At 36.6% G+C, this 18,225-nt stretch overlaps 2 protein-coding genes across 3 annotated transcripts in view; one reads left to right on the forward strand and one right to left on the reverse strand.

Moving 5' to 3' along the window:
* On the forward strand, positions 1-16,621 carry b4galnt1a (beta-1,4-N-acetyl-galactosaminyl transferase 1a). The gene is made up of 11 exons (XM_079802853.1): positions 1-423; positions 5,919-6,136; positions 6,459-6,635; positions 7,017-7,123; positions 8,120-8,160; positions 8,997-9,177; positions 9,778-9,870; positions 9,967-10,154; positions 10,234-10,374; positions 14,082-14,319; positions 14,408-16,621. Exons 1-11 carry the CDS (start codon positions 406-408, stop codon positions 14,626-14,628), a joined length of 1,623 nt encoding a protein of 540 aa, XP_079658979.1. The 5' UTR covers positions 1-405; the 3' UTR covers positions 14,629-16,621.
* slc26a10 (solute carrier family 26 member 10) overlaps positions 5,028-18,225 on the reverse strand; it is a 23,281-nt gene continuing 10,083 nt past the window's right edge. The window contains exons 17-20 of one of the 2 annotated variants that reach the window (XM_079802851.1): positions 18,047-18,153; positions 17,899-17,925; positions 7,040-7,120; positions 5,028-6,582 (exon numbers count right to left, since the gene is read on the reverse strand). In XM_079802851.1, coding sequence (XP_079658977.1) covers positions 7,094-7,120; positions 17,899-17,925; positions 18,047-18,153 — 161 coding nt within the window. In that variant the 3' untranslated portion in view covers positions 5,028-6,582; positions 7,040-7,093. Of the gene's footprint in view, positions 6,583-7,039; positions 7,121-16,044; positions 17,926-18,046; positions 18,154-18,225 lie in introns of those variants that run through there. The other variant, XM_079802852.1, reaches the window with a different exon arrangement.

The following is an 18,225-nucleotide window of genomic DNA, read 5'->3' on the forward strand; positions in this document are numbered from 1 at the left end:
GCAACTAAAAAAAAAGAGACATGCGTTCACACGTTGCAAGATGAGAGGGAGTGAAGCTGACTGCTCATGCATGGGAATAATTTACAATTTTAAAGTTGTGTTTTCCACCCGTTTATGCAGAATAACTCACTGCTGCTCGGTGTTGTTTTTGTCTTTCAGCGCGTTTTCTGTCCTCTTTGCTCCGCGACGTTTTTTACACAACCTCTGTGCATTACCACAGTCCACTTTTTTTTCCATTTCGCACATTTAGCCTATATCCGGTTAACTAGCTACTACTACTACGTAATCTACGTCTTTCAGTGTATTTGCTAAATGTCTTAAAAGTGCTGCTTTATTCTATTTGTATTTCGAAGAATTCAATTCACTTTCTCCACACGCACTTGAAGCAATTAAATCGATTTCGGAATGAATCCCCTTTTTAGGGTAAGACATACTCCAGATTATATTTTTAAATGTCAAACTATGTGATTGAAAAAACTTGATTTGAAGGTCCCCAAAAGAAATCAGAAATTGTAATATTTCGTAGCCGGTTATGCTCGGTAATTCAAAGCTAGAATTGTGTAAAGAAAATGGGTCTGTTTAATGCAGTCATTTCAAGAAATGTTTAGATAGGCTACAGAAAAAAAATATTTTCAAAGTGTAAAATCTTTTGTCTTAGCTAGCCTATTTGTTGTCACTGTTCTCCACTGCGGGAAAAAAATAAACATTAACGTTACGTTTCATTATTGTCTTTACACAACATTAGACGGTCTAATAATTAATCAGTAGTAGGCTATTAAAAAAGAGAGGTGCTTACCATGTTGTCAGCCTATTACGGAAGTGCGTGTAGAATGAAGCAATTTACCAGGCTACTATTTTAAAGTCGATTGCACTTTTGGGGTTCAAACGAATTAAATGGCTATAGTTAATATGTAGAGTAAAAGCCATATCCGTTATATTAGCCTGATATAGCCTATAAATTGCAACACAGATGAGACTAGCAGAATATAAATATTCCAGAATATATAAAATAACAGTCTATAAGAAACACATTCATTGACTAGCCTATATGCCTGTACTGTTCATGACAGGGTGATGGGACAGGCTACCCCAGGCGGTTAATGTTTTACATACAGATGAGTTACTGCTGCTTATAAAACATAAAAACGGCTGGTCGTAAATTTAGGTATAGGGCAGATTATGGGTCTAGCGCTACATGACAAAAGTAATCTTAAAGTTAAGATATGCCTCTAGTTTTAATAAACAGGCCTTCGAAGTTTGGGCAAAAACTTATGGCTGTGATGTGTTTTCGTGTATTTTATTTCATTGTTTTCCACAGGGCTTATATAGCCTATCATATGGTGATTGTGAAACACGGAACACTTCACTCTGCGTGCGGAATGCAGAGGCGCGTCCCCAAGGGATTGCGCCTCTGCATTGGTGGTGGCCACGGCTATGATTTTGCATTGGGTACTGTTCATTTGAATGCATAATATAAATTCACAATAGTTAAAGAAGTGAAACAAAAAAAATATATATATATATATATAACGAAGTACCTGCTGCAGGGCTTGACATTAACACCCACCAACCCGCCATTTCCTGGCGGATTTCAACTGTCTGCGGCTCGTTATAGAACGCGGCTAGCTATTTATTTTTTCAATCGCTAGGACTGATTTTTCAATATTTAGGTAATTCATGAGCACAACAGCAGTAGGATATTTTGGCTAAACTGTGAATCATCATCATCGGTTTGGCACAAAATACATTTGATGGCCAAATCTTAAATAAGTTAGGTTACACTTTATTTTAAGGTGTCATTGTCAAATAGGCTATATTCTGAATCTAAAAACAATTGAAATATCAAAACTATCAACACAATTAGATGTAGCCTAGCTGAACACCTACATAAATGTTAGTCTTTCAGTTTCATTACCATACAAAAGGGGGACTTATAAATAATTTTGTGCTGTAGGCTAATCATGTATGGAACAGGTACACTCAAAAAAATAACTCTTTGAATGAACATAAAAAAATCATGGAAAGTATTTCCACATGATTAACTTGCTTTATTTCAGCGTTATGCAATTCTGTTATTCCAATTTGATGTAATTACGTTGGGTCAACTTAATTTATTAAGGTTGATTCAACTTATTTAATATGGTTAGGCACCGCTTAATTTAATAGTTCATTTTGAACGAATCTTTAATATGACTCGGGACTACCGAGTTGTCTCAGAGAGTGATTCGTTCATTTTGTGTTGACCACGCATGCGCATTACGCTGACTCTGTACTGGAAACAACAAAAATGATTAGTTCATCTTTCGAGTCTCGAGTTCGGGTTTGAGTCTTTCGTTCTTCCTGTCAGTCCCATAGAGTCTATGCTGTCAGTAACGGAAACAGGAAAGATTGGTTCTTACAAGTCTTTCGGGTTTGACGTTTGAGTCATTCGTTCTTTTGCCACGTGACTTGTCACTGTATTGAACACTAGTTCACAACCTTTTTACTAACAAGCACGTATTTATTTTGTTATTTTATTTTTTTATATATAATTCTCAGTTAATATCAGACATATACAAATATGGGAAATATATTGACTATTCAAGTCTAACATCACAAATTCAAGTCAATTAGACTATTACTTGTTTTGAATCAACTGTATTTTATTTTTCTCTATTGAGTTGTTGTATAATTTTTTTTGTCCTTGTGTTATTAATGAATAAAAATCAGTTTAAAAATGTTACCTAAACCTTTGTAACATAGCTTATAGGCCTATAGCACCTATACAAAAACATATTACACACACACACATATATATATATATACATATATATATACAGTATACATATATATATATATATATATATAAAATGTATGTATGTATGTGTGTGTGTGTTTGTGCTATATGATTGAAAATGAGTAATAGTCTAATTGACTTGAATTTGTGATGTTAGACTTGAATAGTCAATATATTTCCCATATTTGTTTATGTCTGATATTAACTGAGAATTATATATATGAAAAATAAAAATAAAATAACTACGTGCTTGTTAGTAAAAAGGTTGTGAACTAGTGTTCAATACGGTGACAAGTCACGTGGCAAAAGAACGAATGACTCAAACGTCAAACCCGAAAGACTCGTAAGAACTAATCTTTTCTGTTTCCGCTACTGACAGCATAGACTCTATGGGACTGACAGGAAGAACGAAAGACTCAAACCCGAACTCGAGACTCGAAAGATGAACTAATCATTCTGTTCCCGGACCTGTGTCACATGGCCCGGCCCAGCCCAGTCAGACACAGACGAGTCGACAACTAATGTCTCGAGGAGTTCGAAGACACGAGAGGCGGAGAACAAATGTGATAAATATGAAGTTGCAAAAGAAAGAATGTCTTGGATCAGGAGGTGAGGTGAACTAACAGAGTTAGACTGCAATAGCCTGACCCAACAACTAATCAATTAATTAGACGTTTCAGTTTCTTATCATTTGGCTTTGGTTGCAGTACCCTATAGTTTATTTTTATTTAGTTTTACAAATGTAATCAACATTTTCATAAGTACTAGATGGGTTGGGCTATTTAACATGTCATTTTAATTATATTTTTCTGAAATGAACAAAATGACTCGAAAAAAGATTAATTCATTTTGCTGAACGAGACTCAAAGATCCGAGTCAGTAAAATGATTCGAACTTCCCACTACTAGTACTTAGTGCTGAAAGAAAATTTAATCACATGGAAATCCTTTCCATGATTTAATTACATTAATTCAAAAAATAGCTTTTGAGAGCATTTACATAACCTTTTACAAGATTTTATGGCTAGCCAGAAGATGGTTTTGTTACATCCATGGCATGCCCAGAATAGTTTTTATATTAATAATAATTAATAGTTATTAGTACTAGTTATTAATAGTTATTAGTATAGTTAAATGCTCTACACTTCACCACAATGGTAACCTCCAAAAACACTAACGTAACACAAACTTTTAAATACCAACATAACAAAACATTAAGCATTAAAAAGTCTCTCAATTTTCTCATCTTGTTAAAAATGCATCAAATTGCACTTTATTTAAACATTTAGTTTCCGAATTCAGCCACTTTGCAAAGCATGATGGGAAGTGAAAGTCTTATTTCTTTGGGTTACTTGATTGAAACATGTTATTTCAAAATGAAAACATCAAGTTATGTCAAAGAGTAACGGTTTTAAGTCAGTTTAACATGAATCAATTACATTTGAACCAGAAACCTAATATAATGGTGTTAAATCAAGATGAATTGCTTAAATAAAGTGAACAGCATCATAAATCATTTTTTTGAGTGTAACATAAACTGCAGTGAATTCTAAACAATAAGTGTTATTCTTGTTTTGTAAAGAGATTTTACAAAAGAAAACATTATATAATGCTGCCTGTTAGTGTTTAGGTAATTGTTATGAGTGACAAAGCGTGTTTGTAGGGTGACTGAAAACCCTTTGCTACTGAAGAGTTAGTTTATTTGAGACATGGATGAAGTGTTTTGGTAGTTTTAGTGCATGTACTGGTGGAAAAAAAACTGGATAAAGAATGTTAACTCTAGCTTTAGAGGTATGGTTTTAGAGGTAGGCTATGGTTAAAAAACTAAAACAAACCTGTCTCTGTCCCTCTCTCTCTGTTCTTGTATTTTTGATTTACTTCCTGTTTTCTCAAAAACCAAAGTATACAACCCACATAGCCTGCAAGTGTGTGAGCACGCGTTTGTTTGCAATTTTTTGTGGGGTTTTTTTCATTCTTTTTCTTTTGAATCCTGCAAGGCCAGCTTTTAATAAGTTCATTGTTTTCTATGCAGTCGTCATAGATGGAAGGTAACACTAGTCTTGGCATTTGACTTAAAACTACATTAGTTCTGTTGTTTCTAGGCAGCCAGAAGGTGAACTAACATTGTTTACACTGTCCAGAGGCAGACAAAAAACACCTCTGACTCACTGACGCTTCACCACAAACCGACGCTTCACACAGTGTTTTAATTATTTAGATGAGGATGCAGGAACAGAGACGAGGACACGGGTGCAGAGTACAGTGGGTTTTAATTGGCAAAAAATAAGCAAAAACAAACTGAGGCAATGTTAACTCATAATAAACTCATATATTTTTTATCTAATTTCATTTAAAATATATGACGGTGAATGTTAAGTCACAAGCTTTTTTTGGAGGGGGTCATAGATTTGAGTTTTGGTACAGAAAATGGATAGATGGATTTTAGCTTGGCAACTGCTGCATTTGTAAGCTCAAGAAGACGTGCTGCAGCACTTTCCACTGTTAAGCTGCCAGTTCCAAAACACTAAAGAGAAATACAAATTTAAGAAAATGAGGTCCTTGCTTTGTGTTTTAACTGATGCTGCAGTTGGTTGGTTGGATTTAATCGTCTGCTTTGAGATCAGCAGAATTCTGTACTGACCAGAATACATGAATGAAAAGCAGTGACCGGACTGGTTAATCATAATAAATACATAGTTCTGTCATGGCGCAGACTGATGAGGTTCTAACACAAGCTGATGATAATTAAAGCGTTAACTACTTGCACAAGTTGAGTGGTCCATGTTGCATCTGCAGCCAATGAGCTTGTTGCTCAAAACATTTAAAAGGCTGGTTACATGCAATATAGCAGTTTGCGGTGTGCTTCAGACATCCTCTAAAACCCCCTCACCTTCTCCAGCAGCACTGTCTTACTCACAGCTGCGTATCGACGTATGTATTGGCAGTAGCCTGTACTTGCTCTGCAGTAGCAGCAATTCAGCAATTTGCCAAGACCAAATACACTAACATTGTCATATACATTATCATGCTAAAAATCTTGTCATGATACAACTGTCATCAACTGTATCCTGAAGGTAATGTGTATGTTCAGCTGTAAATACGTGTGTGATAGCCAAAACCTCTCCTGTCTTTTTGTGCTTTAGGCAATTATGCATGCCGCAAATAAGAAAGCAGTGGTGGTTTTGCTGGTGGTCTTGCCGCTTACAGCCATGCTCGTTTACCACTGGAACGCATACACCATTACAACGATTGATGTGCAACAGAGAGCAGACACTTTAAAAACGCTACTGAAGGAAAAGCTGCAAAACATGGACCGTAGAAATGACCAAATCCCTTACCATATCAAAGATGGCATGTCAAAGTAAGTAGAAATTGAGACACACAAACGTATGTGGCAATGTAGCTTTGTATAGTTGTAATACAAAAAAACGTAAAAAAAATAACTTCCTGATCACGACATAGGCCTATTGCAAATGCATTTGGTGACACAAGGTCTTCGGTTTTCCGGCTTAAATCTAAAACCACATTATTTGAAATGGAAATGTCCACGTTAACTGTCATAGTGGCACCTCTTCCACTTTCCACTCTTTTATGTTAGTGCATGGAATGACATGATTTGTGGCTGATTTTTAGCCCATAATTTTCAAATGTATTTTAATTTTTTTTTTTTTACTTTTGACCAGGCTACTTGCTGTAAATGGGTGTGTTTGTGAAGGCGATAAACCAGGCATTACATTCCCATTCTCTCAGCTGCTGTTCCCTCAAGTATCTGCTACACAGCTACATGCGTCCATCCCAGATTCAGACCTGCAAAAAGCAAGGCAATACAGAAATAAAGAGTATCGCAGTTTCTATAAGAGGTGGTGCATCATTTCAGGTTTTAGCTCGTTTTCTTTAAGTGTAATGTAAAAAGATACCATAGTTTTGTGTTTTTCTTTACCTATTAAAAGGGAGAGTTCACTCAAATATGAAAATTCTCACCCTCATGTCATTCAAAACCAGTAAGACTTCCTTTCTTCTGTATACAAAATATATTTTGAATAATGCTGGGGTCCAAACTACATTGGATGCCAATGACTTTCATTGTAAAGATGCACCATTTCAAAATATCTTTGTTTCTCTTGGAACCTCATTAATAAATAATTACAGAATTTTCAATTTGTGTGAACTATTCCTTTCAGTAGGATGCCAACACCATTAATGACCTTAACTGTTAAATTAGTAGTGTTTTCTCTATTCAGGACTCATACAGCTGCAGACTCACTTATCTTAGCCGAAGCCAACAGCCCTCTTCAGTACCCTACGCAGGGTGTGGAAGTCAGACCAAAAGGGACCCTTCTAATTCCTGGTAAAACACAATGTTTTTATAATATCATAGACAGAAGATAAAGAGAATACACAGCATGTCATAAGCTGGTTTCATCCTGTAGTTGCCATTTAGAGAAGGAAAAAAAAAAATGTTTTTTTGTTTTTGTTTTTTTGTTGGATGTGTCATTTACAATCAGAGATGTGGATAAAAGGGATGGTTCACCCAAAAAGGAAAATTACCCCATGATTTACCCTCAAGCCATCTTAGGTGTATATGACATTCTTTTTTCAGACGAATACAATCAGTTATATTAAAAATGTTCTGGCTCTTCCAAGCATTACAATGGCGGACCGCCTTCCGTATTCAACTTACGGAAAAAAGTGGCACACCGATGACGTAGCGCAAGCATTTTGAACCGCGAGAGGCGTTACACTTTCTTCGTAAATTGAATACGGAAGATGGTCCGACGGAAGCTAGATATTTTACTTTATAAAGTTTTAAATATGGATATTTTTCTTACACAAACCCATCGATTCACTTCAGAAGGCCCCTATTAATTCCCGGAGTGGCATGGATTATTTTTTATAATGGATGGATGTACTTTTTTTGGGCTTAACATTTTGAACTGCCATTATTATGCTTGGACTAGCCAGGACATTTTTTTTAAATATAACTCTGATTTTGTATTCGTCTGAAAGAAGAATGTCAACATATACACCTAGGATGGCTTGTGGGTGAGTAAATTTATATTTTGGGGGGAACTATCCCTTTAAGTCAGATTTGTGTCACCATTTTGAAGACTTGGTATCTGTCTTGAACTGAATTACCTGAGAACTTAAATTTCCATTCAACAGCAAACAAATAAAAAAATGTTTATTTTAATATACATGTTTGTCTTCTACATAATAGCCATTTTAACACCTGTCTGGTCCATCAAAGATTATGATCAGTAAAACTCACACTTTTTTTTTAAGCACGCACAAGCTATGTCTTGAGTTAAAGCACAAGATAAGTCCGTGTTATTGTGTTCTTAAGGTTTGAGTCTGAACCAAATACACAAAGGGGAACATTTTTTGGTAAGTCCACCATTATTCTGTGTTTCATAAATGGTAATTGATTAAATTAATAGTTTAGCACAAAAGAAAACTAATAATAATAATTGTCATTATTTACTTACCCTCATGTCATTCCAAACCAGTATTAATTTGTTTTCCTGTGGTAGAGTAACCGTTACAGCTTTGTTTCATAATGGTGACCATGGGCTGTTAATCTGCAAAAATGAGGGAGGAGGGAGGGGCTAACATATATATATATATATATATATATATATATATCTCATAATTATACATATTTCTTACCAAATATGGTGAATATAGCAGCTCTGATGACATGATGTGTGTTCACAAGACATGCGATAACCTTTGAATGCATCAACATCTAAACTGAACACATCATATGGTGTGTGTGACAAACATCATGTCATCAGAGCTACCATATTTGGTAAGAAAGATGTATAATTATGAGAGCGAATAATGACTTGCATTTGGGCCTGTTTCTCACACAAACCTCTCATGTGACTTTAGATGAGTTGAAATGTATATCACACAAAAATGTGTTTGTTATGGATCTTGTTAGCCCATGGTCACTAAACTGTTGTATGGAGTCGCATAAAGACTTGGGAAGAATTATTCTTAATTCTTTTGTGTTCCACACAATAAAATAACAGCATACAGGTTTGAAATTAGGGTAAATATTTAAACAATTATAATTTTTGGGCTGAACTACCATTAATAGAAATATAGTTTAAAGAAAGCAATGGTGGTGGAGGGAGTGAACGATTGTAATTTTTCATCATAGAACAAGAATTTTCTGCTTCAATACAGCAAAGTCATTTTTACAATATAATTTGCAGGTAGATCTGAACGCTACAATGGGAACATTTAATACGGCAGCGCTGGTGGATGGAGTGCAAGTCAAAGGGGAAGGAGAGATGCGTATAAAGTTTATGAGCAGATCGCTGGCCTCACTAAACAGACAGCTTGAGTTTGTTACCTACACAAACACACTGTTCCATCCCAACACAGCAGATGTAGGTAAGACCCCAGAACACATTCTTTTATATGGGTATATACTTTACGTGAACGTAAGCAACTAGGTATGATGAAGGCAGATGTTTATTATGGAAACCACTATTTATTATCTCATTGGCTTAACTAAACAAAGAGTTTGCCCTCAAACATGTTCTCTCTCTATCTACAATTACAACAAACCCTATCACTGAGCAAACAACTTCATGATTGCCTTTATGACTGTACAGTAGCACTGCATGGAGAAATATTTGGTCAAATCAAATATCCATTAAGCTTATGTTCCCCGTCGTCTTGTACAACAGGTTACCGTGGTGTTGTAATAGCACAAAGGATGGAGCCATCTATAAATATTTATAAAATAGAACGATATAAATTACAACCCAAAGTACACAATTCAATAAATAAGGCAAGACCGTCAATATTATCAAGATCAGGACTTGATACATTGCAACAAAAAGACTCCATACATGCCATTGACTGACCATACATGCCATTTAGCATTTATTTATGCTGTAATGCATGTTTAGCTCTATATTCAGTAGTTTTTTTGTGTGTGTGTGTGTCTTTTTTAATTATATAACGCTATTCCTTTGTCTATGGCAGTACAATTTAAGGCAGGTATTTTCCAGGCCACCTTCACCGTTAAGATCCGACATCCACCAATGCCTAAGTTCTATAATCCTGGACCCAGAAAAGGTAAAACCAATATATTAAAAATAATTATATAGTCTTTTCAACTATATTTATTAGAAATATTGCAATACTTATGTTTTGATATTGTCCTTCCCACAGAATACAATGTAAGCACCCTGGTCACCATTGCCACGAAAACATTTCTACGCTATGATAAACTTCAGGATTTGATCAACAGCATTCGACAGTTCTACCCCACTATAACTATAGTGATAGCTGATGACACCAAGGATCCTAAACCTGTATCTGGACCCTACATCGAACATTATATTATGCCCTTTGGCAAGGTATGGATGCTATTTGAGCTACTATGGTTTCTTATCAGGACAAATAGATTGTTTAAAGTGCGTCTGCTCCTCATTACAGGGCTGGTTTGCTGGCCGTAATCTGGCAGTCTCTCAGGTAACAACCAAATATGTTCTTTGGCTGGATGATGACTTTATTTTTACCTCAAGCACCAAACTGGAAAAAATGGTGGATATTTTGGAGAGAACCACTTTGGACCTGGTGAGAGAGCCTTTTGCTGTTTTTTCATTCAATCATACCAAGACGAATGTTTTTCACGAAAATTTGGTGCCATTCTGTGGAACATGTTTTTACATGTTGGTAGGGAGAAAGCAGGAAGCAATGAATAATGTGATTTGTGAAATAATGGCAGCCCAACTTGCACATATTTGCATTTTTTCCCCCTCCCTCCCACGTATGAAGCCACAGCTTTGTGATGTAGAAACTGGGATGTAATTAAAAACTGCTTTACAAAATCTCAAATTTACAAAAATCTACAAAATTGTGTGAATCACAGTGGTCTTTAAAAATAAGGCGTTTGTCTGGCAAGCTGGCTAAATTGTCAAATTGTATTCTCATAAAGGAGCACCTAAACTAGCAAATTACTGCACTCTTAGACACATGCTATGGCATTTAGAGATAACTTCCTTATATTTCATACACCGCAAAACCAAAGGTGACATTTAAAAAAAAAAAACATAATGCAATGTATACATTCCTCATAACACAAAGCTTTCATGTTGTTTGACTAGTTGTGGCAAACAAATGAGATTCAAAAATAATTTAAACAGAAAAATCTAAGATGCAAAGAAGTAGGGGCGTCATGCACCTGGCGGTTGGTTCACCTGCCTCAACAAACACAAACATTCATAAAGTTAAAGGCTGCTGGGTGTAGTATGTTGAGAAGCATTGCTGCCATTTTCGCACTGCACTAACAAACACTTCCATTAACAATGTGTTTGGCTTATTGGGGGATTGTGAACTAGATAACGCATGCTTAAACGCAGAATCTGATTTTGCAAAGTACATCATGTTTCTGGATTCAACAATGTCCAATTTGGCAAAGTCAGGACGTGCTGCTTGATGCATGCTACATGCATGGTGCTTCAGCTAGTGAGAAATGGTTATTAAATCGCATGAGCAATAGTTCCCCTCAGTCAAGATGAATGTGAAATAGATTTGAATGATGAAACGGAAAAGAATATTTAAGAAAGAAAAATCACAATTGTCAAGTGCATAGGCTTTCTAGCATTAATATTAGGCTACTATAGCAACATTTTAGTTAAGGACAGTCTCGTTACACAAAGTCACAGTTGTAATGGCACATTTAACACATCCTGCATGACCGAATGCAGCTCTAAAGATATGATAAAAGGTGTGAGCTGCATTCTTTGTAGTGCAGGAAGTCCATGTTTTAAATGTGACCATCAAAATATGACACTGTGCAACCTCTCGGTTACTTATGTAACCCTTGTTCCCTGCAGGCATTCGGTAAGAATATTGGTAAACACTTCTGGAGAATATAAGCGTAGTAGCGCAGGCAGCCGACAAGAGCCAGGGTCTCTCAGTACTTCTACCTGTTTGAGGTGTGAACACCGGAGGAAACCGGCTTTAAATATAGGCTTCGCCCAGCACGCAGCTCTACAGATGTCTGACAGTGAGGCGCCATGTGCCAGCACCCAGGAGGATGCAACACTTCTAGTAGAGTGTGCTCGCACCATGAGCGGACAGGGCACACCTTGTGCTTTGTAAGCCAAGGTGATGGTATCCACTATCCAGTGGGCCATCCTCTACTTGAAGACAGCCTTTCGGTTCTGCTGACCTCTGTGACGGACAAGGAGCTGATCTGAGGTCCTGAAGCTTTGCGTTCTATCAACGTGCAGCCACCGAGTGCAGACAGGACCGAGCAAAGCCAGGGCTGGATTTGCCTCCACCGTGGGCAGTGCTTGCAGGTTCACCACCTGGTCCCTGAAGGGAGTGGTAGGAACCTTTGGCACATAGCCAGGCCAAACTCTAAACACAGACATGATCATACATCTTCGGGAGAAGAGAACCACTCGACGAACAGGTTCCACTTCAAGCCATTAGCCTCTCATCTCGAAGATGGTGCTCGTGCCGAAGTGATGGTGTTAACTACTTCTTGGGGTAAGTCACCTAGAACCTCCGTGTCCCATCCAGGGACCAGACATGAAGTTTCCAGAGGTCTGGACGCGGGTGTCACAGGGTGGAAGATGCTTCCTCAGAGGAATCTGCAAGGGAGGGGCTGTCGTGAGGAGCATTAGCTCTGGGAACCAAGTCCGGTTGGGCCAGTACGGCGCCACCAACAGGACCTGCTCCTCGTCCTCCCGGACTTTGCACAGGGTCTGTGCAAGTAGGCACACTGTGGGAAACCCATATTTGCGCAGGCCCCAGGGCCAGCTGTGCGCGAGTGCATCCATGCTGAGTGTTCCCTTGGTCCGCAAATAAAACCACCGGCAGTGGGATGAACTGTCTCCAGATCAGCTGGCCTGTGGTGAGGAAGAATCGAGAAAAACAGAGCCAATTCAGAGAGAAATAATAATTAGTGTGCCTGTGAGTCTACGCGCTGATATGAGCAAATATCCAATCACTATGCACTAAAGTTAGGGGTGTTTAGCCACGTTTGCAATGCTGTTGCACACTTTAACAGAGCGGTGAAGTGAGGAATCACAAGAACAAAAGTTCATTATTTGCATGCGTTTTAAAGCCTTGCTGGTTAAACATTTCATTCGTGTGCTTATGCACCGTTTTAACATGCTCACTAAAAGCCTGTCAAACACGTGATTACTGGACTAAGTAGTCTTACTGCGCTAATACTGTCAAATACACACATGGTTTACATAAACACAGTCGGTTATGTCTAAAGTGAAAGTAAAATCTGCTTGTCTGTATATTAAATGGGCACAGGACAGGTCTTGAATGTTGTTCCAAACCTGTATTAATTTCCATATTATTATTTCCTTTAATGGGGACCAGAAACGGTTTGGTTTTCAAAATTCTTCAAAATATATTTTCCAACAGTATAAAGAACTTTATTCAGGTTTAAAACAATGACAGAATTTTAATTTTTGAGTGAAATATGTTGATAAAACATCAAAAGACAGAGAAAATCACTCACTCTTGACTGAAAAGTTTTAATACAGTAGCTTTAATAAGTATCAATGATGATTTCGTATTTCACGGGACGGGTGGCAACTCTAGTAGGCCCTAAGTAACAAATGCTTTGGGGAAATGTATCGGAGTAAAAGTATACATTTTATTTCGGAAATCTAGGCAACTTCGTGACATTACACCACTGCCAGGTTTCCATTACAGATTTGCGCAAAACTTTTGCAATATTTTCTAAATGTTGATTAAAACGAACTATTTTGAAATGACGGTGTTTCCACTAACCGATGTTATGGTGTCTTTTATGAGTTTAATAAAGAACTCTCGTCTTCTGTCCAAACATACCACGTGATCGACTTTTACACAGGCCTGCGCCAGGTGACCTGTAAATGCAAGTTTCCATTGCAGCTTTGCGAAATATTCACATCATGCAAGCTTAATAACTTTTTTGCGATTATAGTGGCGTTTTCGTGAAATTCACGTGTTCCATTTCAATTTGTGCAATTTGAAGGGTAATAGAAACACAGCTACTGACTTGTTGCCACTTTTAAAAATCACATACACAGACATGGTGTATTAATTTAATACATTTGATTAAATTAATTTACAAATTAGCTATAATGTTTGGTAAGCATAATTTTTATGAAATGTAAAAGTATTAACTGATATAGCCTATTTATAGCCTAAATGTAATAAAAATAGATAAAAACAATGTTGAAAAATATGTTGGTAATACTGTTGTGCAATTATAATGTAGTTTTAATAATCTGGCTGACATAAACTGCTTGTGTTTGCTATGTGAGGTGGGGGGAGCAGTCAGAGAAGTGACGGGATACACTGCCACCTATCGACACACCGTCTCCACAGGCGCAGGGGATGAAGAGGGAGATTGCTTACACATAAGGACAGGATTCCACCACGTCATCGAGGGATTTCCCAATTGTGTTGTTGCAGATGCCGTCATTAATTTTTTCATGGGTCGCACAGAAAAGATACGAGAAGTTAGCTTTGACCCTCGCCTGGCTCGAGTTGGCCATTTAGGTAAGAGGTCTAATTCAATGTATATCACGCATGTATGTGACAGTGTTTTTGTATAAGGCTTACTGTGACATTTTTGTTCCTCCTTCAGCATTTTTTATTGATGGACTTGGCTCCCTTCATGTGGGCTCCTGTGATGATGTTATTATTAGTCATGCATCGAAGATCAAGGCGATGTTGCCATGGGGACAGTCTGAGACTGACAAAGCCTATTCCACGTTCCGTTATAATTATTCCACTCAAGGGACCTCTATGAATGAATATGAGCTTTATTACCTCAAAAATTACTTTAAATGTGTCACTAGCGACTAAATGTTCTGTGAACACTTTCATGGCAGTCACCCTTGATAAAGAGCCGACAAACATAACGCCAGAATGAATGAACACGAAGATTAGGGTAGCCCCCCGGAGCAAGATGACCAGCCTCCTTCATTTTCCCTCTTTATCAGACATCTCAACACATTTAATGAATCGCCATGCACTCTTTAATTTTGTCATTTTGCAACATTCAACATTTGTGAGATTTTCTCAGTGTCTCTGCAAAATAGTGTCATATCTGTGACATTATTATGCTGAACATTAAAGGTTTTTGTGTCTTTGTTAATGAGGGGTTCGCGGGAACATTTATAGAGAAAAAAGTCAAAATAGTTTTTATTTTGAAGAGAAAATATAAAATTAGACCCTTGGGGTAAGTTTGTCCCCCAGAATTGGCGAAGAAGGCTCGGAGTGGCGTTTTATTTTACTAGTGTTATCATTTTTAAAATGTAGGCCTAATATTGATTGTAATTCATGGTGTTATTATTCAGTCATTTGAGTTCGATACAGCCTACATTTCTTGGCTGTTCATTGAAATTCATTATAGTTCGTTAAAATAGCTGCTATTATGAGATACCTTCAATTAAAATATGGGCAGTTAAATTTATATGCATATATGTCATATAATACTTTGTTTTTAGATGAATCTCTTTTATGGGATTCTGCTTTATTGTCATTCATATTTTTCAGAAGGCCAACTTACCCCTTTAGTGTGTCTCTTTGAATAATTTTACATTTTGTACTATGGCAGTTAAATTAGTTTGTAGTAATGTTTCTTTTTCTATTTGTTTATATTTCCCTTAATAACACATTGGCTAATGAATTACATTATGCATTGCACATGCTAAATGTGGTACAATTTAAAAGCAAATGTACATTGGCTCTCATTCACTAATAATTGTTTATTTGAACACGAGTTTGTTCTTAATCTCGTTCTAATGTCATAGTGGATTTGGAGTATTTTCTTCTGATAATTTTCGAAGTTGCTGTTACTTTATTAAGTGTGGTAATTTCATTTTCAAGCCACAAGATGGCGGCAAATCATCAGGACTTCCATTAAGTTAATAGGAAATGATACATTTTGTGCTTGCATATTTGGAGTTTGTTTTCTACCCCTTTTTGGTATTTCTCATGTTGGTTTATTTTTTTTAATAGAAACAAAGTAAGCTTTTGAACTTTTCCACCAATATGGGCCAGAAAAAACTTTTGTCTAACCCTTATTTTTTTGTTTGTATTTTTTTTTCCTATTGAATCACAATCTGATCATGCTATAATGCAAAACATAATGTATTCAGTATATTTATAACTGCTCATCAAAATCTACTGTCACAATATCCCTTACATTTTTAAAACATTGGTTTTGTCTCTGGTTTTTCTTTGCTTCATGAAGAATTTCATACAATGTCAAATCACACCATCATTAAACAGAATTATTATTTTAAGTCTTTTGTATAACACCAACATCAGTGTGGCTGAGGAATGCCAACAGTGGCAACTGGGCAGTCCTGTGCTGTGCACCAGTAATGTGGGCTGCTTTCCATCCAGCCAATTAGTGTATTATTTCTTGAGCTTTAAAGAGAAAACTGACAATCTCCTGAGAGCGGTCTTTGAAATACAGCAGGAAAAATGCAGACATCAAACAATAAACAGAAATATATTTGAGAATTTTAGAGTCTGTGTTTGAACTGTATATATTTTTTATGAGGTCACGGTAACGGGTTATAATGATGTAGTCAGTAGTGGTGCACTGACAATGTGTAACTTACAACACTCATTATTAAATGTAAAGAGTTTATGACCGAACTTTGATCAGAACCTGGTTGAAGAGGGAATTCTGAGTAAAGCAGGATATATCAAAATGAAATGTAATATTTTTTTTTATGTATTAAGTTTAACCTTTAAGAATGATATTGAAAGAACACAAATTGTCCAGTGAAGGAGAAGGTTTTTTTTTTTTTTTTTTTTGCTAAATAAAAAAATTATTTCTTGGTTTGGTCTCTTGGTAATCTCTGAACATCATAATTTGAACAACGTAATGATTACCAGTTAGTTTGACAATAATGTGAATTTTGCATAAATAAATATAGCTTATGGAAGAATGTTTTAATAACATGCACAGTATTCTGTAAAAGTAAAAGATGGCAACAATGTAAGATCAGAAAATGCATATTAAAATACCAATTCAGCCACTTTTGAAAAATTGAAAAGATTCAGACATACAGAATTGATCAAATAACCATAATTTATCTCTTTTTTGGAGTTTGCAGGGCTAGCAATATTGTTAGCACTGCTGTTAATCATGTTTATGCATGTTAAGGCCGATTCACACCAACACAAATGCACAAAAAAATGCACCTGTTCAGACCAATGCATAAAAACTACAGACGAGGGCTGAATGAAAAAGTAATTTCACTTTCTGACAGTAGGTGGCATTTAAAAAATCTGAAATACCCCAGTAATACATGATAAACAAAGCACTGATTAACTGTCTGTTTGTGTTGTGACACCTGCTTGTCACGAAGAAGGAAGTCAAACAGTATATACATGTCTTCAAACATCCGTTCATATTCTGATATCAAGAAACAAGTAAATTAAAGAGTACAAAGAGATGAGAGCCTGTTCCAGATTGTTCCTCTGCTGTTTACTGTCACTCAGTTTGTGAGTGCCACCAAGTTTTATGTAACAGGATCTGCTCTGGGCATGTGACCAAAAACATGAATCTTATTGTTAGGCCAATTTTCTAAGTGCAAGATGGAAAAGATCACCTCTTCGTAAAAAATCCATCGCATTGACAGCATGCAAATCGCTTTGTTGATATTTAAAAAAAAGAAAACAATTTTTTAAAATTGTAATATTTCACAGTGTTGCTGTTTTTTAGGGCTGAGTTTTGACACAAATTTCACGGTTCAAGTCTGGGATTCAATTCCCATCTCCATTCAATACGATATTGATTCATTTGGATGTGGTCTAAGCAAACGCATTACCAGTCGTCATTCAAATTAAAATGTTTGTCGCAGCAAATTTTCACAATTGTCTTGGTGTGAACAGGCCTTTAGCAAGTAATGAACACAACAGCAGCTGTGTACTCTTAGACACCATGGAGGGCCCTGACAAACCCATCCCAGCACGTTAAGTCCAAGCAAATGTTGGAATGACTCATTCCTCGACACACTTGTAGTCACCCACAGGTCTTCGGGTCCTGTTTTGAGTCTCAGTTAGAATGAATCTTGCATTACTTTGGTAGTGTCAGATAAATCATACCCATACCGTTGTGTTGTTCTCAGGAGGTTTCTCCTGTCAAACAAAATGATGAAATGTTAATGGAAACGAAATTGTGCCATAACAGTTTAGCACTCAAAATATGCTGTTTTGTTGTTGAAGAAATGACGTATATGAAGAAGCCTTTGCATCTCACCTGCTGCTGTTGTATGTAGACCACAGCATCATGGATTGTAACAAAGATATGCTGAGGATTCATGTAGTTCATGAGCCCGCTGGATGTGAGAATCATCAGTACACTCTCTACAGAAAAGAGAAAATATTACTATATAGTTGGAAATAGTTTGGAAGGTTTGTCTATCTACCTGGAAACTC

Source organism: Gobio gobio, assembly GCF_949357685.1.
Source record: "Gobio gobio genome assembly, chromosome: 21".
Lineage (NCBI taxonomy): Eukaryota > Metazoa > Chordata > Actinopteri > Cypriniformes > Gobionidae > Gobio > Gobio gobio.

What these genes read in the sequence shown, in the direction of transcription:
- b4galnt1a (XM_079802853.1), top strand. An exon ending in ACAAAGGGGAACATTTTTTG is followed by an intron (nt 8,161 to 8,996) that starts GTAAGTCCACCA and finishes TATAATTTGCAG; the next exon opens with GTAGATCTGAACGCTACAAT. An exon ending in GGCTCGAGTTGGCCATTTAG is followed by an intron (nt 14,320 to 14,407) that starts GTAAGAGGTCTA and finishes TTCCTCCTTCAG; the next exon opens with CATTTTTTATTGATGGACTT.